The 22686-nt window shown below is 36.5% G+C and overlaps 1 protein-coding gene across 26 annotated transcripts in view; it reads left to right on the forward strand.

Annotated features, from left to right (window-relative positions):
- Positions 1 to 22686, forward strand: part of LOC142486275 (endoplasmic reticulum-Golgi intermediate compartment protein 3-like) — a 148487-nt gene that overhangs the window by 52189 nt on the left and 73612 nt on the right. For 3 of the 26 annotated variants that reach the window (XR_012798877.1, XR_012798878.1, XR_012798879.1), the window contains exons 13-18: positions 9248 to 9344; positions 12625 to 12789; positions 14361 to 14418; positions 15455 to 15530; positions 18785 to 18816; positions 20601 to 20697. The exons of 15 other annotated variants lie outside the window; for them this stretch is intronic. Coding sequence is in view for 1 of the 11 variants with exons in the window: in XM_075584887.1 (XP_075441002.1) it covers positions 9248 to 9344; positions 12625 to 12778 (251 nt within the window). In the remaining 10 variants the exon portion in view is untranslated. Of the gene's footprint in view, positions 1 to 9247; positions 9345 to 12624; positions 12990 to 14360; positions 14419 to 15454; positions 15531 to 17059; positions 17194 to 18784; positions 18817 to 20600; positions 20698 to 22686 lie in introns of those variants that run through there. 8 more of the 26 variants (XR_012798881.1, XR_012798882.1, XR_012798885.1 and 5 more) reach the window with 6 other exon arrangements.

The following is a 22686-nucleotide window of genomic DNA, read 5'->3' on the forward strand; positions in this document are numbered from 1 at the left end:
AAATCTAAATCTCAATCAATGTAAATCTCAATCAATGTAAATCTAAATCTCTATCAATGTAAATCTAAATCTCAATCAATGTAAATCTAAATCTCAATCAATTTAAATCTAAATGTAAATCTAAATCTCAATTAATGTAAATCTAAATGTAAATCTAAATCTCAATCAATGTAAATCTAAATGTGAATCTAAATCTCAATCAATGTAAATCTCAATCTCAATCAATGTAAATCTCAATCAATGTAAATCTAAATCTCAATCAATGTAAATCTAAATCTTAATCAATGTAAATCTAAATCTCAATCAATCTAAATCTCAATCAATGTAAATCTAAATCTCAATCAATGTAAATCTAAATCTCAATCAATGTAAATCTAAATCTCAATCAATGTAAATCTAAATCTCAATCAATGTAAATCTAAATCTCAATCAATGTAAATCTAAATCTCAATCAATGTAAATCTCAATCAATTTAAATCTAAATCTCAATCAATGTAAATCTAAAAGTAAATCTAAATCTCAATCAATGTAAATCTAAATCTCAATCAATGTAAATCTAAATCTTAATCACTGTAAATCTCAATCTCAATCAATGTAAATCTAAATGTAAATCTAAATCTCAATCAATGTAAATCTCAATCAATATAAATCTAAATGTAAATGTAAATCCCAATCAATGTAAATCTAAATCTCAATCAATGTAAATCAATGTAAATCAATGTAAATCTCAATCAATTTAAATCTAAATCTCAATCAATGTAAATCTAAATCTCAATCAATGTAAATCTAAATGTAAATCTAAATCTCAATCAATGTAAATCTCAATCAATTTAAATCTAAATCTCAATCAATGTAAATCTAAATCTCAATCAATGTAAATCTAAATCTCAATCAATGTAAATCTAAATCTCAATCAATGTAAATCTAAATCTCAATCAATGTAAATCTAAATCTCAATCAATGTAAATCTAAATGTAAATGTAAATCTCAATCAATGTAAACCAATGTAAATCTCAATCAATTTAAATCTAAATCTCAATCAATGTCAATCTAAATCTCAATCAATGTAAATCTAAATCTCAATCAATGTAAATCTAAATGTAAATCTAAATCTCAATCAATGTAAATCTCAATCAATGTAAATCTAAATCTCAATCAATGTAAATCTAAATCTCAATCAATGTAAATCTAAATGTAAATCTAAATCTCAATCAATGTAAATCTAAATCTCAATCAATGTAAATCTAAATCTCAATCAATGTAAATCTAAATGTAAATCTAAATCTCAATCAATGTAAATCTAAATTTCAATCAATGTAAATCTAAATGTAAATCTAAATCTCAATCAATGTCAATCTAAATCTCAATCAATGTAAATCTAAATCTCAATCACTGTAAATCTAAATGTAAATCTAAATCTCAATCAATGTAAATCTCAATCAATGTAAATCTAAATCTCAATCAATGTAAATCTAAATCTCAATCAATGTAAATCTAAATATAAATCTAAATCTCAATCAATGTAAATCTAAATCTCAATCAATGTAAATCTAAATGTAAATATAAATCTCAATCAATGTAAATCTAAATTTCAATCAATGTAAATCTAAATCTCAACCAATGTAAATCTAAATCAATGTAAATCTCAACCAATGTAAATCTAAATCTCAACCAATGTAAATCTAAATCTCAACCAATGTAAATCTAAATCTCAATCAATGTAAATCTAAATCTCAATCAATGTAAATCTAAATCTCAATCAATGTAAATCTAAATCTCAATCAATGTAAATCTAAATCTCAATCAATGTAAATCTAAATCTCAATCAATGTAAATCTAAATCTCAACCAATGTAAATCTAAATCTCAATCAATGTAAATCTAAATCTCAACCAATGTAAATCTAAATCTCAACCAATGTAAATCTAAATCTCAATCAATGTAAATCTAAATCTCAACCAATGTAAATCTAAATCTCAATCAATGTAAATCTAAATCTCAATCAATGTAAATAAATCTCAATCTCAACCAATGTAAATCTTAACCAATGTAAATCTAAATCTCAATCAATGTAAATCTAAATCTCAATCAATGTAAATCTCAATCAATGTAAATCTAAATCTCAATCAATGTAAATCTAAATGTAAATCTAAATCTCAATCAATGTAAATCTAAATGTAAATCTAAATCTCAATCAATGTAAATCTAAATCTCAATCAATGTAAATCTAAATCTCAATGTAAATCTAAATCTCAATCAATGTAAATCTAAATCTCAATCAATGTAAATCTCAATCAATGTAAATCTAAATCTCAATCAATGTAAATCTAAATCTCAATCAATGTAAATCTAAATCTCAATCAATGTAAATCTAAATCTCAATCAATGTAAATCTCAATCAATGTAAATCTAAATCTCAATCAATGTAAATCTAAATCTCAATCAATGTAAATCTAAATCTCAATCAATGTAAATCTAAATCTCAATCAATTTAAATCTAAATGTAAATCTAAATCTCAATTAATGTAAATCTAAATGTAAATCTAAATCTCAATCAATGTAAATCTAAATCTCAATCAATGTAAATCTAAATGTGAATCTAAATCTCAATCAATGTAAATCTCAATCTCAATCAATGTAAATCTAAATCTCAATCAATGTAAATCTAAATGTGAATCTAAATCTCAATCAATGTAAATCTCAATCTCAATCAATGTAAATCTCAATCAATGTAAATCTAAATCTCAATCAATGTAAATCTAAATCTTAATCAATGTAAATCTAAATCTCAATCAATGTAAATCTAAATCTCAATCAATGTAAATCTAAATCTCAATCAATGTAAATCTAAATCTCAATCAATGTAAATCTAAATCTCAATCAATGTAAATCTAAATGTAAATCTAAATCTCAATCAATGTAAATCTAAATCTCAATCAATGTAAATCTAAATCTCAATCAATGTAAATCTAAATCTCAATCAATGTAAATCTAAATCTCAATCAATTTAAATCTAAATCTCAATCAATGTAAATCTAAATCTCAATCAATGTAAATCTAAATCTCTATCAATGTAAATCTAAATCCCTATCAATTTAAATCTAAATGTAAATCTAAATCTCAATTAATGTAAATCTAAATGTAAATCTAAATCTCAATCAATGTCAATCTAAATGTGAATCTAAATCTCAATCAATGTAAATCTAAATCTCAATCAATGTAAATCTAAATCTCAATCAATGTAAATCTAAATCTCAACCAATGTAAATCTAAATCTCAATCAATGTAAATCTAAATCTCAACCAATGTAAATCTAAATCTCAACCAATGTAAATCTAAATCTCAACCAATGTAAATCTAAATCTCAATCAATGTAAATCTAAATCTCAATCAATGTAAATCTCAATCAATGTAAATCTAAATCTCAATCAATGTAAATAAATCTCAATCTCAATCAATGTAAATAAATCTAAATCTCAATCAATGTAAATCTAAATCTCAATCAATGTAAATCTCAATCTCAATCACTGTAAATCTCAATCAATGTAAATCTAAATTTCAATCAATGTAAATCTAAATCTCAATCAATGTAAATCTAAATCTCAATCAATTTAAATCTCAATGTCAATCTAAATCTCAATGTCAATCTAAATCTCAATCAATGTAAATCTAAATGTGAATCTAAATCTCAATCAATGTAAATCTAAATCTCAATCAATGTAAATCTAAATCTCAATCAATGTAAATCTAAATCTCAATCAATGTAAATCTAAATCTCAATCAATGTAAATCTAAATCTCAATCAATGTAAATCTCAATCAATTTAAATCTAAATCTCAATCAATGTAAATCTCAATCAATGTAAATCTAAAAGTAAATCTAAATCTCAATCAATGTAAATCTAAATCTCAATCAATGTAAATCTAAATCTTAATCACTGTAAATCTAAATCTCAATCAATGTAAATCTAAATGTAAATCTAAATCTCAATCAATGTAAATCTAAATCTCAATCAATGTAAATCAATGTAAATCAATGTAAATCAATGTAAATCTCAATCAATTTAAATCTAAATCTCAATCAATGTAAATCTCAATCAATGTAAATCTAAATCTCAATCAATGTAAATCTCAATCAATTTAAATCTAAATCTCAATCAATGTAAATCTAAATCTCAATCAATGTAAATCTCAATCAATGTAAATCTAAATCTCAATCAATGTAAATCTAAATGTAAATGTAAATCTCAATCAATGTAAATCAATGTAAATCTCAATCAATTTAAATCTAAATCTCAATCAATGTCAATCTAAATCTCAATCAATGTCAATCTAAATCTCAATCAATGTCAATCTAAATCTCAATCAATGTAAATCTAAATCTCAATCAATGTAAATCTAAATCTCAATCAATGTAAATCTCAATCAATTTAAATCTAAATCTCAATCAATGTAAATCTCAATCAATGTAAATCTAAAAGTAAATCTAAATCTCAATCAATGTAAATCTAAATCTCAATCAATGTAAATCTAAATCTTAATCACTGTAAATCTAAATCTCAATCAATGTAAATCTAAATGTAAATCTAAATCTCAATCAATGTAAATCTAAATCTCAATCAATGTAAATCAATGTAAATCAATGTAAATCAATGTAAATCTCAATCAATTTAAATCTAAATCTCAATCAATGTAAATCTCAATCAATGTAAATCTAAATCTCAATCAATGTAAATCTCAATCAATTTAAATCTAAATCTCAATCAATGTAAATCTAAATCTCAATCAATGTAAATCTCAATCAATGTAAATCTAAATCTCAATCAATGTAAATCTAAATGTAAATGTAAATCTCAATCAATGTAAATCAATGTAAATCTCAATCAATTTAAATCTAAATCTCAATCAATGTCAATCTAAATCTCAATCAATGTCAATCTAAATCTCAATCAATGTCAATCTAAATCTCAATCAATGTAAATCTAAATCTCAATCAATGTAAATCTAAATCTCAATCAATGTAAATCTCAATCAATGTAAATCTCAATCTCAATCAAAGTAAATCTAAATCTCAATCAATGTAAATCTAAATGTAAATCTAAATCTCAATCAATGTAAATCTAAATTTCAATCAATGTAAATCTAAATCTCAACCAATGTAAATCTAAATCAATGTAAATCTCAATCAATGTAAATCTAAATCTCAATCAATGTAAATCTAAATCTCAATCAATGTAAATCTAAATCTCAACCAATGTAAATCTAAATCTCAACCAATGTAAATCTAAATCTCAATCAATGTAAATCTAAATCTCAATCAATGTAAATCTAAATCTCAACCAATGTAAATCTAAATCTCAATCAATGTAAATCTAAATCTCAACCAATGTAAATCTAAATCTCAACCAATGTAAATCTAAATCTCAATCAATGTAAATCTAAATCTCAATCAATGTAAATCTAAATGTAAATCTAAATCTCAATCAATGTAAATCTAAATCTCAATCAATGTAAATCTCAATCAATGTAAATCTAAATCTCAATCAATGTAAATCTAAATCTCAATCAATGTAAATCTAAATCTCAATCAATGTAAATCTAAATCTCAATCAATGTAAATCTAAATCTCAATCAATGTAAATCTAAATGTGAATCTAAATCTCAATCAATGTAAATCTCAATCTCAATCAATGTAAATCTCAATCAATGTAAATCTAAATCTCAATCAATGTAAATCTAAATCTTAATCAATGTAAATCTAAATCTCAATCAATGTAAATCTCAATCAATGTAAATCTAAATCTCAATCAATGTAAATCTAAATCTCAATCAATGTAAATCTAAATGTAAATATAAATCTCAATCAATGTAAATCTAAATCTCAATCAATGTAAATCTAAATCTCAATCAATGTAAATCTCAATCAATGTAAATCTAAATCTCAATCAATGTAAATCTAAATCTCAATCAATGTAAATCTAAATCTCTATCAATGTAAATCTAAATCTCTATCAATTTAAATCTAAATGTAAATCTAAATCTCAATTAATGTAAATCTAAATGTAAATCTAAATCTCAATCAATGTAAATCTAAATCTCAATCAATGTAAATCTAAATGTGAATCTAAATCTCAATCAATGTAAATCTAAATCTCAATCAATGTAAATCTAAATGTAAATCTAAATCTCAATCAATTTAAATCTAAATCTCAATCAATGTAAATCTAAATGTAAATCTAAATCTCAATCAATGTAAATCTAAATCTCAATCAATTTAAATCTAAATCTCAATCAATGTCAATCTAAATCTCAATCAATGTAAATCTAAATCTCAATCAATGTAAATCTAAATCTCAATCAATGTAAATCTAAATGTAAATCTAAATCTCAATCAATGTAAATCAATGTAAATCTCAATCAATTTAAATCTAAATCTCAATCAATGTAAATCTAAATCTCAATCAATGTAAATCAAAATCTCAATCAATGTAAATCTCAATCAATGTAAATCTAAATCTCAATCAATGTAAATCTAAATGTAAATCTAAATCTCAATCAATGTAAATCTAAATTTCAATCAATGTAAATCTAAATCTCAATCAATGTAAATCTCAATCAATGTAAATCTAAATCTCAATCAATGTAAATCTAAATCTCAACCAATGTAAATCTAAATCTCAACCAATGTAAATCTAAATCTCAATCAATGTAAATCTAAATCTCAATCAATGTAAATCTAAATCTCAATCAATGTAAATCTAAATCTCAATCAATGTAAATCTAAATCTCAATCAATGTAAATCTAAATCTCAACCAATGTAAATCTAAATCTCAATCAATGTAAATCTAAATCTCAACCAATGTAAATCTAAATCTCAATCAATGTAAATCTAAATCTCAATCAATGTAAATAAATCTCAATCTCAACCAATGTAAATCTTAACCAATGTAAATCTAAATCTCAATCAATGTAAATCTAAATCTCAATCAATGTAAATCTCAATCAATGTAAATCTAAATCTCAATCAATGTAAATCTAAATGTAAATCTAAATCTCAATCAATGTAAATCTAAATCTCAATCAATGTAAATCTCAATCAATGTAAATCTAAATCTCAATCAATGTAAATCTAAATCTCAATCAATGTAAATCTAAATCTCAATGTAAATCTAAATCTCAATCAATGTAAATCTAAATCTCAATCAATGTAAATCTCAATCAATGTAAATCTAAATCTCAATCAATGTAAATCTAAATCTCAATCAATGTAAATCTAAATCTCAATCAATGTAAATCTAAATCTCAATCAATGTAAATCTAAATCTCAATCAATTTAAATCTAAATGTAAATCTAAATCTCAATTAATGTAAATCTAAATGTAAATCTAAATCTCAATCAATGTAAATCTAAATCTCAATCAATGTAAATCTAAATGTGAATCTAAATCTCAATCAATGTAAATCTCAATCAATGTAAATCTAAATCTTAATCAATGTAAATCTAAATCTCAATCAATGTAAATCTAAATCTCAATCAATGTAAATCTAAATCTCAATCAATGTAAATCTAAATCTCAATCAATGTAAATCTAAATGTAAATCTAAATCTCAATCAATGTAAATCTAAATCTCAATCAATGTAAATCTAAATCTCAATCAATGTAAATCTAAATCTCAATCAATGTAAATCTAAATCTCAATCAATGTAAATCTAAATCTCAATCAATGTAAATCTCAATCAATTTAAATCTCAATCAATGTAAATCTAAATCTCAATCAATGTAAATCTAAATGTGAATCTCAATCTCAATCAATGTAAATCTCAATCAATGTAAATCTAAATCTCAATCAATGTAAATCTAAATCTTAATCAATGTAAATCTAAATCTCAATCAATCTAAATCTCAATCAATGTAAATCTAAATCTCAATCAATGTAAATCTAAATCTCAATCAATGTAAATCTAAATCTCAATCAATGTAAATCTCAATCAATTTAAATCTAAATCTCAATCAATGTAAATCTAAATCTCAATCAATGTAAATCTAAATCTCTATCAATGTAAATCTAAATCTCTATCAATTTAAATCTAAATGTAAATCTAAATCTCAATTAATGTAAATCTAAATGTAAATCTAAATCTCAATCAATGTAAATCTAAATCTCAATCAATGTAAATCTAAATGTGAATCTAAATCTCAATCAATGTAAATCTAAATCTCAATCAATGTAAATCTAAATGTAAATCTCAATCAATTTAAATCTAAATCTCAATCAATGTAAATCTAAATGTAAATCTAAATCTCAATCAATGTAAATCTAAATCTCAATCAATGTAAATCTAAATCTCAATCAATGTAAATCTAAATCTCAATCAATGTAAATCTAAATCTCAATCAATGTAAATCTAAATCTCAATCAATGTAAATCTCAATCAATGTAAATCTAAATCTCAATCAATGTAAATCTCAATCAATGTAAATCTAAATCTCAATCAATGTAAATCTAAATGTAAATGTAAATCTAAATGTAAATCTAAATGTAAATGTAAATCTAAATGTAAATCTAAATGTAAATCTAAATCTCAATCAATGTAAATCTAAATCTCAATCAATGTAAATCTAAATCTCAATCAATGTAAATCTAAATCTCAATCAATTTAAATCTAAATGTAAATCTAAATCTCAATCAATGTAAATCTAAATCTCAATCAATGTAAATCTCAATCAATTTAAATGTAAATCTCAATCAAGCGGTGACACTACAGCTTCCTTTTGGACCATTGGAGTGATGCTTGGGTGGCAGCCATATGGATTTCCCAAAAGGGGACCAGAACACTGGCGCCCAAAAATATCAAGATCTCAAGAACCAGGGGGTCTCCAGAGCGAAAAACAGTGCGGTTCAGCTCAGTGGGACCCACTGCTTCACATACTGTGTAACATAACGAATTAAATGTTGAGTTGGCTTTAAGTTTTATCTGGGAAGTTGCGCTCATGGAGAAGGTAACCCGTTGCATCACTGCACCGTGGCACTCATGGTTTGGGTGTATTGCTACTTATATTTGTGAAGCTCCCCAGCTCATCTCTCTCTATTTTATTAATTATCATTTGATGTTATTCAATAGTGTCTGTAACGACCCTACAATAAATGAAAAAACAAATGTGGGGCTTGTAAATGGCAGACGTTTGGTGGCATATGTTAGGTGGGACTGCACCGTCACCGCTAATCTCCATCATACTCCATTCCAGATCTAGGGAAAGCGGAAGAGGAGACGGTGTTTGATCCAACTTCCTTAGACCCCGAACGCTGCGAAAGCTGCTACGGAGCCGAGACTGAAGATATCCGGTAATTGCATGTCAACCTTTTTACAGTGCTGGGGTTCCTGGCTCCCGCCGGCACTTCCGTGTCACGTGATCGCCCATGGGGCTGTCGCATGACGCAACTGGTGCATGGATGCCAGAAACATAAGTGGAGTAGTTGGCCCACGGATAGGGCCTTCACCGCCCTCGGACAGTTGGCTGCTGCTGTTTAGCCGCTGGCCAGTTTTTGGTATTGAGGTAGGTGATTAGGAGTTAGGTTTTTTTTTTTTTTTAGGGTATGGGCTTACCGGTTTCGGGTTTAGAGAACGGCCTTTCTGGGTTACCCTTTTTAGGGTAGACGTCCACGACGATTTGTCCTACACGTCGGCCTGAACTTCCCCTGCAACATACTAAAGTGGCCAGGCCGTACTAGGTATGTCAAAAGGGAGCTGTGAAGGTTATATAGGGGAGCGGATCTCACCCCGGAGATCGTGTGCCAATGGAAATGTCACCGCATCCGGTGACGTTTTGAAGGTGGCAGTCCCTTGTAGCTTACAAATAAACATACCGGTACAATCCCACGCAGCAAACTGTACAGAAAACCTTTTGTAAAGAATGGACCAACTGAATTGGCTTCTTTAAATGAATCAAACTGTGCGGAAAGCAAAAGATCTGTCTGCCATGGGTTCCCTGTAAAGTAATCACACGTGATATTTCTTTGGGGCATTTCCATGGTGAGGGGTTTGCCAATGAAGTGTTTTCTTTCCCCTTGTCCCACCCTGTCCTTATCGGAGAACCAATAAAGATTAGGGGGGCAGAGGAGAGGGGGCTCTGTCTGTGTAAACTCTTGTTTAAAAACTCGGGTGACATGAGTTTGCCCTCTTTAGATGCTCTGGCAGGTTGGGGTATGGCTGAGATTTTTCCATTTTCTGTGATAGTAGGTAGACCTATATTAAGTGTGTGTTGGGTGTAATTGTGATCATGTCAAGGAAGCGGTTTTTATTTATTTTTTTATGATCGTAACGTTAAAATTGTTGGTTATTTGCAAGTTCTGTAGTGCTTGAGGATGCGATCTATCGCGTTAGATAGTGTCCCGTGTGTGTATATCTCTGTCGTGGTGTTTGGTCCTTTGCCGTTATGTTTTAACTCAAGAGTTGCAATTCAAATGATTATAAATATTATTTATATTCTAATATGTTGGTAATCCTTTGCAGACGGTATGCTTGAATATATATTCATACTACTATTATAAATAATGATGTCTCGTGTTGGCTGGGTGGGCTCCTTCACATAATTCTTTCTGCCTTTGGTAGGTAGGCCGCTGACCACAGCATTGTGAGGTCACGTGAGCTCATCAGTGACATCATAACGCAGTGTGTTGGTTAGCTATAAATGCTGGAGCCTGCTAGGCGCAGTTATCAGACATTGGTTGGCATGGAGCAGAGGAGGTGAAGGGTTTCGTTGTGCCAGCATCAGCTTGGTTAACGCCAATAACATCCTGAGAACCAATACAGGTAGAGAGAGGTGTGCAGCTTATTCTAACAAGGGGCAGGGTTGAATTCGGGATGTTTTTTCTTAATTGGGTGAATATTCCCCTAAATTACATAAACAGAGTGACTAGTCGCTCACCTAGTAGTATTAAAAAAAGAATCTGTCTCGAGTTTCCTAGCTGTTGGCCTCTCCACCCCAACAAGAACGTCGACGGCTGGCGCAAGGTGGCTCTGTCACGTTCCGCGGCTGGCTCGGTTAATTTAAAATTGTTCAACCGTTTCAATTTGTGCTACGAACGATCAAATAAAAATATCACTTGTGAGCACGTTAACATGTCTGCAACCCTGCCTTTCCCCATTATCTAACAGGATACTATGCTTCCACTACAGCTAGGGATTCTGGGTAATGACATGCAAATGAGCACTCGGTTTCCCCTTTTGCTTCTTATCCATTTTAACATGGGACCCATATAAGCTTCTGCCTGCCGCATTACACAGCTTTGCAGCACAGCCGGGGTTACAGAAGTACAGAGCCTGTAACCTACTCACATGATCCTACCCATGTTTTTCCTTTGCCAGAATATTCTTTAAATCCTAGAGAATATAAAAGCAACTCGCAATACCGGCGATTTACCTTGGCATTTTATTACATAAAGCAGATGACTTTTTGTGCTCGGAGTACACAATGGTTGGGCGCCACGCTGGCATCGCGTTCTAAGCGGATTCGCGTTGTAACGGGGTTGCGCTGTATCATTGTTATTGATTTGTTTCAGGTTTTCCAATGCTTCTGATCACTTTAAGGAGACTTAATATTATGAAAAGTGTATAGGTCAGACAGCACCCCCTTGGAACGGAACGGGTATCAATATATACAAATACCGGTGCAACAGGAACAAAGAGGGACCCCAATTCCCTCTAGGTTAATGGTAAAAAATAAAGGTGGTTCCCAGCACTGAAAACGTATTATTTGGTAAGGGTGGTAACGGGCACGTGTTAAATGATGAAAAAAACGCAATATTTGTTGCTGATAAAAGATATAGTGTGTGTACAGAAGGATGCAATATTCCATCTCATACAAAATATATCCGGTGATACACATCACTCGGATCATACACCAACAAGGACAATAACAGTACGATATATACAGAATATGTATCAAAATCAACACTAGTATGTATGCGCTCCGATACTTATCCACTACAAGGACTCGAGGAGAATATCCCACGAGCATGGGGCAAGGGAACACGCAATTAAACAAGGGGGGCAACGTTTCGGGGCACTAACCCAGTCTTCAGATCAGTTCCCACGTGTCAAATACAGGTGGCACTTCCCTTCTCCTAAAAAGTGCCCCTCAAAATGCCTAGATCCGCGGCGTCCCAGCTCATCGGAGTCACAGCGCGTGTGAGAAGCGTGTAATTGTGTGCTATTACTCATGTTTGTTTCCTTTTGCTCTTTTTCTTCCTGTTTTTGGTTGTGTATCTAGTTTGTGTGTTCACTCAGACGTGCTCATTTTGATACATATTCTGTATATATTCTCCTGCGATTGTCCGTGTCGCTTTAGGACCTGAGTGGTGTATCACATTGTTGACCTTTTTTTGTATGAGATGTAATATTGCATGTTTCTGTACACACTCACATCAGTAACAAATGTTCTATTGTTTTTTTCACTTAACGCGTGTGACCGTTCTTATTAACATATCTCTCGAGTGCTGGGAACCACCTTATTTTCTTAAATTAGATTATGATTCTAGAATGTGTTTCCTAGTTCTTTGCGGTTATTGTTTCACACATTCTGTCGCTCGTAATGACATGGTTGTGTTATCTGGTTCCTCGCAGGTGTTGTAACTCCTTTGATGATGTCCGCGAGGCGTACCGAAGGAAAGGCTGGGCGTTCAAGACTCCGGACTCCATAGCCCAGTGTAAGCGGGAGGCTTCAGCCAGAAGATGGAAGAGCAGAGGAACGAGGGCTGCTAAGTGTACGGGTTTCTAGAAGTCAACAAGGTAAGTGCTCCTCACACGTCTCCCATATTAAGACCAATGTGACTCGATCGTCAGATCCTGCTCCTGCCTTGTAACACCATATATACAGGAGGGACTTCATAATCTTGTTACTAGGGGAGAGAAAGTAGGAGGCGTAGGACAAGACTTCACCCGTATACTTTAATATAAATAGTGTCCATCCGAAAACAATAAAAATGACTTATTTTTATATCTGACACTAAATTGTTTTATTCTTTTACATGTAGATATATACTAAAAGGAGAATGAAATCATAAACTAGTGTCCTAATATACATAAAAATGTGTATCCATTTATACACATATATACACACGTATATTAATATATTTGTAAACATGTAGGTATTCAGACGTCTGTCTGTATATTGATGTATACAGTATGTAGATGGTTAAAACATGCAAAAATATATAAATATCGTGTGACGAGTGAGAATTAAAATGTGCGAATAAGTGTGAAAAAATAAAATACTGCACATTCCAAATAGAAAAAAATGTATCTACAGATGTATCAAAGAACAAAAAGTGGGGAAGAAGTGCCACGAAATGATACACTGACTTCCAAAGTCTCTAACTTAAAAGGAAATCTTCATTACTAAACAAGCGTGAAAAACTGCACTCGCGTGCTAGATACCCTTTAACCCTTCCACTGCCAAGGGTACTTTGCAAAGCAACTACAGCGGAAGAGTTGAGGAATGTTTGGGTTGAGGGCAGCAGCAGTGTCACAGGTGCAGATAACACATTGTTGCTCTGCTTTGCGTTCGGTGTACATGCAGAGAAGTGCCAAACTGTCCCGCATGCAGGCGTGGAATTGTAAGCATCTCCTGCCCCCCAGACTGGATTCCTTGGGAAACGCTTCGGCAAGCTTCAAAGGGTTAAAAACGTCGCTAGAGGAGTCTTCCATTTTGCCAGTTCGCAGCTTTCAGCTGCTTGTCCCATCTATAGTCTCCAAAAGAAAAGCCGTTCCCTTTATAAATAAATGTATCCCCCCACGTCTCCTGGGAATGATGCTGGGGGTCTCCTGAGCTGAACCGCGTTGATTCCAGCTTCGGGGACCCCCTGCACCCTGAGATTCTGACCTCTAAAGGTGCTGCCGGTATGTAATGCGGGATTAAAGGTTCGGAGGCCAATAGGAAGCCACAAGGGATGACGTTGGCCAGCTGGACCTTTAAACTTCCATATTGCATGCCCATCCGGGGCCCTCTCAGAGGTAAGTACCTCTGGGAGCAGGGGGTCCCCGGAGCTCGAATTAACACCATTCAGCTCTGAGGACCCCCTGCTTCCCAACTAGGGTTAAAAAATAAATAAAAGTAAAGACTTCAGTGGAAATTAGCCTTAAGCGAAACTAGCGATTTTTGTGGAGCATTTTGCCAATAAGCTCGTCCAGAGGCATGGAGTCCCCCCATGACGAATCGCGGGCAGACCCTTACTCCCACTCATATGGCACATTCCACGCTTTGCGAGCTCGGGCGACCCTTTCGCCCGTTCCTAGTTCTGCAGGAAGGTCATTGCAGGTGTTCGAAGCCGTAACCAAACCAATGTGTTTCTTTGCAACAGGTCGCTGGAAACGTTCACTTCGCGCCCGGGAAAAGTTTCCAGCAGTCCCATGTCCACGGTAAGTGAGGCCTTCGGGTGACCTGTCGTGTTGATATTGGGTCATGTTCGATGGCTGGGGAAAGACACCTCCTGTGGCGCTGAGGAATGGTTTAATTGTGATTGCAGACAAAGTTATTTTCTTGATGGATTCCTCAAGAGAAAAAGAGAAAACAAGCATACACACTGTGGGGTCCTGAGTCTGTATGGGGACTGCACCTTAGTGTTGGGGGGTATCACAGTTACAGCATGAGCTGCCAGGTGACACAGCAGCAAGGCATTGTGGGGAGTGACTTTGGAAGCCCACTGCCACTGCTGCCTTCACACACTGAGGGGCAGTTAGGTGGTTTATTAAGCATATGTTTTCCCCACAGGCTCAGGACCCTTTACTGCCCTTTACTCCCTTTACTGCCTGGGATCACTCACACAGTGTAATTAGTGAGATGGCGATGAGATTTATTAATTGGGAGTTTTGGGGGACTATTTTCTAGCAGAGGGAGCACAGGGTAACAAAGTTTGGGAAATGCTGGTCTACACCATAAAACCCATTGGGAAAGACTATAAAAGACCACCATATTTACAACTTGGAGGAGAGGGGGATATGAGAACGTTCTAACATATGGAGGGTTCCAACAAAGTAGAGGAAGGAAGCCCACTGTATCTCAGAGAAAAGTGTTATAACAAGAAGCCACGCTCGGAAACTGGGGGGTGGAAGGCTCCGTGAAAATGTGAAGTCGTTCGTCACGGAAATGGTGGTATATTTGTGGAATTGGCTCTCAGCAGAAGTGGTATAAGGCTAATGTAGTAAGAGGATTCAAACATGCTTGTGATGGACATTAGGCCATCGTAAATATGAGCGCCAAGGATCTAGTAGGGTTGGAGTTTGACAGCCGATAGGAAAATGGACAGACTGGGTGGGCAAAGTGGTTCTTGCAACAAGATTTACACTGACCAGTGGGTGACCAAAACAAGGGGTTGTTTAACCAGGATGCTCTAGTTACCCAAAAGAATTAAAGGTTGTGTACTAATGTCAGTCTCTGCTGTCTTATCTTAATCAGGACTGTTCCGTGTTGTATAATTAAGACCTCTCCTCTCCCCTCTGCCTACTTTTCTGTGCAGTACACGCAGTTGAGAGTAAGTGTTACAGAATACTGTCTATTCTCCATCTCGCTATACCTATTCTGTACAGGGGGCTTTGGCAAGCTGACTTTGGGACCAATTCATTCAAGACCTCACAGAATTGTGCCGTGTTCATTATGTAGTTATTGCATGGCTAAACAGGGCCAACCTGCCTTTTTTGGATGCACTTCTGTGAGAGATGTACATTTGCTAAACCCATTAAGCAAATTCGCGGGAAGCCATTTGTCCACTGCGGCGGCCGGTGCGGGAAAATGGTGGTTTCCACTGACCGTCTTTGGAGCACGATCTGCTTCTCAAAGTTGCGTCCCACAATGCTTTGCGTAGCGCTAAGAACTCCATATGTCGCCACCCCCAATATCCCACTGCTGTACACCAGGCTGGGGAAGAAATCCACTTGTCCAGTTTGTCCAGCTCTGTTATGATGTAGAAAGAGGATTGTACCTTGTTAGCCGGTAGAATAGACACTACAAAAGTAGTGTAGAAGTCCTCAGTGGTTAAGTCGTGGTTGTGAGGTGCGCTGGCTTTTAGGAACACAAGTCCTGCTGGGATTTTTTTAAACTAAAATCTGCCTGAAGAGACCCCTGGTTCTGAGAGCTAGCTCTTCTTAACCACAAGTTGGCCATTAAAGGTTTCACTTGTACCCTATGTTTGTCTGATGTATAAATAAGTAATTTAGTATGAATTAGTAACAAGTCCAGGGATCGGGTCAGTTGTTTAGCAGTTTTGAGAAAATACCTCAGGCGGCCATTTTTAATTGCCTACAGGAAAAAAAGCTTTTACAGCAACATTGTGCTGAAATGCTGCAGTGAGGATACTGGAACTGCACCTCCAACGCTGCAATTCTCTCCCCAAAAGTAAAATAAATCGTGTGATGTGGCAATGCATGCCCTGATTTTAGGGGTTTCCATTAGGAAGAAGGTAGAATTCAGTTAGGATTATTCTAGATCTTGGGTGATTTTTAAAGATGAAATCTTCCCTAGGAGCAATGTGTGCTAATGACAGTGACCTGTTTAGGGGTCACATTGGTTTATTGTCTTTTAACCAGAAATATTTAGTGAGCGGAGACCTGGGTGGGGGATGATTTTCCTCTGGCTGCTCCCTTTTGTCTGATGGCACTTTGTGTTCAACATGAGTTTGCACAGGCAGAGCCCCCTCTCACCCTCCCCTTATCTTTATTGGCTCTCTGATAGGGACATCGTAGGGGGAGGGTAAACAAACCCCTTGATTGACAATGGCTCCCCATCCAGAGGCCCAGAAGAAATTAATTTTCACAGAATTAAAGCCGCCAATCTTTGCTTTTAGCACAGTTAAAACTTTTTAGGGAAGCCAATTAGACTATTAAATGCTTTATCAAGGTTGCATTCGGGTCGGCAACATGGCACTGCACCTGTAAACCCACTAATCTTTCATTAAGTCGCACGAAGGCCTGCAATCCAAGTATAACTAGCTATTTCTGATCATTCAATTCACCATGCTACAGAAGAACTTCAGCTCCATGTAACCTTTCTTTTATCTTGGCTCAGGGTCTTCAGTTGCATATTGTGGGCAGCACGTGCGATGGAAAACCTTCTAAAGACAAATCCAGTAGATCCTTTTCCTCTTGCAAGCTAAACTTCCTCTGCTCCTCTTTCCTTGTTATGGGGAGGGGCTTATAATGGTAAACTATAGGGCTGTTATAAAAAGGAGTAGAAGTTGTGTGTGTTCCCTTTAGAGAACACACACACACACACACACACACACACACACACACACACACACACACACACACACCGCCCTTCTCTTCTGCTGCCGCTTCTCTGCACGGTTTGCCAATTGTCACCCCTATGAATTTTGAGGACGCTGCTCTTCGTCGCATTATGATCGCCCACCTCCGCTACCGCTTTTATGATCATTAGCGTCCTCAATGCAGAAGGGTTACTCTCAGAACAGTGCATAGAAGCCCCAATATAGAATGTCCAATATGACATTACTTGATACATAATTTTTTTTTATTCCAAATATGGGTCATTTAGTTCAATTGTTTGGCCAAACATGCATCCTTGTTAAGGTGACCCTTTCATCAGGTACCTTCACTACCAATGTTATACTTTATGCTTTGTATTTCCTCCACTGCATAGGTTAGTGTTTTTCAACCAGGGTTCCTAGGGGCCCCTTGGGTTCCCTGGGCATCCCTAAGGCTGCGGTCCCAGTGCGTTCTGTAGCACGCACGCCCGAGGGCGTGTGCACAGCGCTTCACCGCAGATCGCGGCCCTGGGAGAGAGGGAGCGTTTGTGACGGGAGGGGGCGTGGTGGGCTTTTTGCGGGGGCATGGCCATCACCATGACCTCACGTGGCTGGTCTGCCCTCATTGGATGAACCGCTGGCGGGGGCGTGGCCACGTCTCCGTCGCAAGTTCCACATACAAAAAAATTGTATGTGTGAACTTGCAGTACAGCGCGGCTGCTAAATGCGCACCGACGCATGTACTTGGCCCGGTAGAACGCACTGGAATCGCAGCCCTAATGGTTCCTTGCAATTTTATGGTCTTGAAAATTGTACTAAATACAGAAGAATTTCCAATGTATCTGATCTCAGACGCGCTATTAGAGAGGGTTGGGGTTCCTTACAGTGCATCTGATCTCAGACGCGCTATTAGAGAGGGTTGGGGTTCCTTACAATGCATCTGATCTCAGACGCGCTATTAGAGAGGGCTGGGGGTTCCTTACAGTGCATCTGATCTCAGACGCGCTATTAGAGAGGGCTGGGGGTTCCTTACAGTGCATCTGATCTCAGACGCGCTATTAGAGAGGGTTGGGGTTCCTTACAATGCATCTGATCTCAGACGCGCTATTAGAGAGGGTTGGGGGTTCCTTACAGTGCATCTGATCTCAGACGCGCTATTAGAGAGGGTTGGGGTTTCTTGCATAAATAACATTTATCCATTACATTTGTTTAGGGTGGTGAATGGGGCAATGTTTGTTAATATAGTGTTTTCTTTCCCCTTGGCTCACACTGTCCTTATTAGAGACCCAATAAAGATAGGGGGCCGGGGAGGGCTCTGCCTGTGCAAACTCTTGTTGAACACATGGTGACATCAGACCGAAGGGAGCAACCGGAGGGAATCACAAAATTGCTTTATCTGGCTTTATTCTCCACCGTCTGAGAGGCAGTTGGTCACTTGTACGTTACAGGCGCCTCTTGTATGTAAGCGGTTAATGCAATTGTGCTTTATGAAGATCTGTATATATCTTTTTCTTTTCTATCGACAGTTCACGATCTGCAGAGCTTTGGACTTGACAATGTGAGTATGATCAGAAATAGCATTACTAGACCAGGAGTGGCTAACTCCAGTCTTCAAGGGCCACCAACAGGTTAGGTCAGGGGGGCGCAAACTGGGGGCACAAGATTTATTTGGGGGGGGGGGCACGTCGGTTATAGAGGCCCCGCGCTCTTCCCCCCCAAAGCATTTAAATTTAATGCCAGGAAGCGCGCGTGGCCTCTAACTTATTTACCTTGACTTTGGGCGATGCGTTGCCGTGGCATAAAATGACGCCGCAGGTTGACATAACATCACATGACCCCGCGGCGTAATTTGACGCCAATTGTTAGGTATGGGGGGGGGCGCGCGAGCACTAGGGCTGAGCAGGCAGAGGGCGTAGCGCAGAAAGTTTGCGCACCCGTGGGTTAGGTTATAAGGATATTCCTGCTTCAGCACAGGTGCTGCTGCCATTCTGACTAAGTACCAATGTAAAGGGGTTTTGGCTGCACACCACAATATAATAAATACATACAGTTTACCGGTGCTGCTGGTTATAGGAAGTACCTGCCAGGCAAATTCCAATGTACACTGAGGAAAAAAGAGAGATCCAGCGCTCCACGGATTTCAAGATAAATGAATTTATTGTGCCACACGACGTTTCGATTAGGCCTAATCACTTGAAAAAGACCTGTTGGTCGAAACGTCGTGTGGCACAATAAATTCATTTATCTTGAAATCCGTGGAGCGCTGGATCTCTCTTTTTTCGCCATTCTGATTAAGCCACTGATTGCGCGACCTGTGCTGAAGCAGGGATATCCTGAAAACCTAGCCTGTTGGTGGCCTTTGAGGGCTGAAGTGGACCACCTATGCGTTAGTTTGGTACCAGAGCGAAACCATTGCCCTGTGGATCAGCGATGTAGGAAATGGTCCAAAATGTGTTGGAGAAATGTTAACTGTTTTCCAAAATTAAATTCCCTGCTAAATATTTCACCAAGCATCACCATGCTAATATCGGGAAATTTGCCTTAGATTTGGGGGCTTTCAGCGAAATACCACCACTCTGTGAGCGAACCCTTGTTTCCGTATTTATAGTCTCTGCATTACGTGATTGTAGAGTTATTAGCATATTAAACAGTTATAGTGCACATTGGCCCAGATCCACACACTGGTGCTGATCTTTAGCACGCCTCCGCTCCCATTCATATCGTTAGGAGTATGGCCGTGCTAAAGCTTGGCACCCTTTTGTGTATCTGGGCCATTGACTTATTGCTTGGAGCATCGCGTTCGAGCTGTGACTCAGCCGCGGTTATATTCACAACTCCAGGGTACGTTTTGCTTGGTTCCTGACCTCATGCAAAGTTTTCGCACATCTCTACGGACCAGATTTGATAGAAAAGTGTTACATTACAATGTGCCTTCACACCTGCAAATCCTGTTAAGCAGGGCGTTGGCTTGACATGTCGCCTCACATTGCTTCGATTTGTAAGCTCTGTCTGGGCAGGTCTTGCTTCATGTTGAAGGTGTATACCAGGGGTCTTCTACTAGTTCTCCAAAGAGGTCAGATCAGTAAATGGGCGACAAGGGTTATTTCAATGTCATTTTAGATGCATCTACATAACATCTGTACCATATATATTTACTTTACCTTAACTTACAAGTGAGTTTCGGTGTGAAAAACACTAAGTAACTGGTATGAAATTAGCAAGTCCATGGGCCACATGAAGGTCCCGCGCCAGGCGCCAGTTTGAGTCGTGGTGTTATACCCTTCTGTATTTTACATGGCATATCAGGAGTGCCGTATATTAATACTAAATGTGTTCTTTCAGATAAATATGACGCATCACATCAAACATCTTTCCTTTGGGAGGGATTATCCGGGCATCGTAAACCCACTTGATGGCACCAGTGTCGACGCCAGCCAAGGTAAATATATTTCAATGTTGATCATGTGCTTTTGGATTCATATCGAAGGAGATCTCGACATTCATTCACTCTGTAAACTGTACAGTTGGGCAATATACCGATATGATGTAATACCGCGGTAGTAAAAATTACGATAAGTTAATATTCGCATTTATTATAGCGGTATTGGTGTTTGCTGTGGACGTCAATGGAGGTTTTAATGGACAGAATGTGACTTGCAGTTTAAAGGTGCAAACACAGCCAGAGGAAAAAAAGCATCACCCAGATGTGACCCCTTAAACATGTCACTGCCATCAGTACACTTTGGCCCTAGGAAGGATTGTCTCTTTAAAATGTGTCGGCTTGATAAAAGGCAGATCTGTCATTGTAAATAGGATGCGAGACCGCTCCTTCACTTCCCATCCCTTGAGTTTTGGGGCACGCCTTGTTCCTCAGAAGATCGCTTTGCCATGTGTTTGCCCTTTTCCTCTTAAAGGGGCAGTGTCTCCTATGATCAAATTATGTTTGAGGTCGCACCGGGGTGATTGCATTTTTCTTGCCAGAATCCAATACCTGGAAATATTTTTAACTCAATTTGTTTTTAGTTTGGAGACACTTGGGAGGGGTTTGAATAGGCGGTAACATTTCTTCCGGCACCAGAAGGGGTCTTATGACATAGCACTGCTTGGTAAATGTCCTTTCGTGCTTCCTTGATATACAAACACACCATTACATGAAAATATTCAATTACTGTCTTCATTAATTGGGATATGGCCTTACTTTTTGAGCCAAAACAAGTAACAAAATAATTTCTCTGGGAACATTCATCATAGAAACATTTAGCAAATCAGATCCATTCTCACCACTTACTGAAACGGCGGGTCCAGGCCGGTTCTATGCTTTTTTCTTTCTAGGAGGATACAGATACTTATTACTAAAATGCCTTGTGGCTTCTACAGCGACCATGTGGCCCTGAACCCCTCGTCCCTTCACAAAGCCCTTGTGACATCCGGCACAGGCCCTGGCACACCAGAGGGTTGTCGTGACTTAGTCCTCGTTTTGTAGGGAGAGTTCGGGCTGACGCCCCCACGGTGCAGCCTGAGCAAAGCGGAAGTGGGGGCCATCCCGTTTTTGTTTTCCTGGTCAAGCCATAAACTCACCTGGAAACGGAGAGAGCAAAGTGGTTACCAGTATGGATACAGATCACAAGAAATACTGGTTTATGGTTTTCCGTACAAACTCCCACTGGAAAAGAAACAAGGCATTCAGTCCGACATGTTTGACTCCATGCGATTTCCATCCAGTCCATGATTTCTAGCGCTAAACCGTGCAAGATGATTGACAATATAGTGCAAAAAATTACGATAATGCGCTCTTTAATCGGTGAAAAGATGAGCGTCCCGCATAAAAACAAATAAATCCTACTTGCCCAAGCTGCAGGGACAGATAGTTAAGATTCTCTCACCCCAAGAGAAAAGATAGTTGCAGTGAAAAACATACCCTATAGCGCTGGGAAGACAGACAAACAAAATACAGTGTAATCTGTGTGTGAGCAGACACCTCCCATCTAAATTAGGGCATTTACAATCAAATGTCAATAGAACAACATTGAAAATGGCGCCCGCCTCTGGTGAAGCCCTCCTTTTGGGATTGGAGATATGCGTAGATGTATTTCTGTGGGATCCCCTTCTCCACACCTCAATGGTCTGGGTAGAGACTGTAGCTCGTGGGGTGTGGATCACAAAATGGGGAGCGGAAAGCCGGCGCGCGCACATAGTGATGCAATTTAATCACCAAATGGAAAATGGTAAATATGCACAGTGCCCTTACACATATGAAGAGGAACTCACAATTGAATACAACAGACTTTGTGTAGCTGCTGGTATCTCACCGCCGTAGCGTTTGAGTCCACTTCCGCGTCACGTGGTCTAGTGATCTCGTCTCGTGATACCAGTTGCCGGCTCAACCCGGTCTGATTCCACGATTCCGTAACTGCTCACTTGTTCTTTA

Source organism: Ascaphus truei, unplaced genomic scaffold, assembly GCF_040206685.1.
Source record: "Ascaphus truei isolate aAscTru1 unplaced genomic scaffold, aAscTru1.hap1 HAP1_SCAFFOLD_804, whole genome shotgun sequence".
Lineage (NCBI taxonomy): Eukaryota > Metazoa > Chordata > Amphibia > Anura > Ascaphidae > Ascaphus > Ascaphus truei.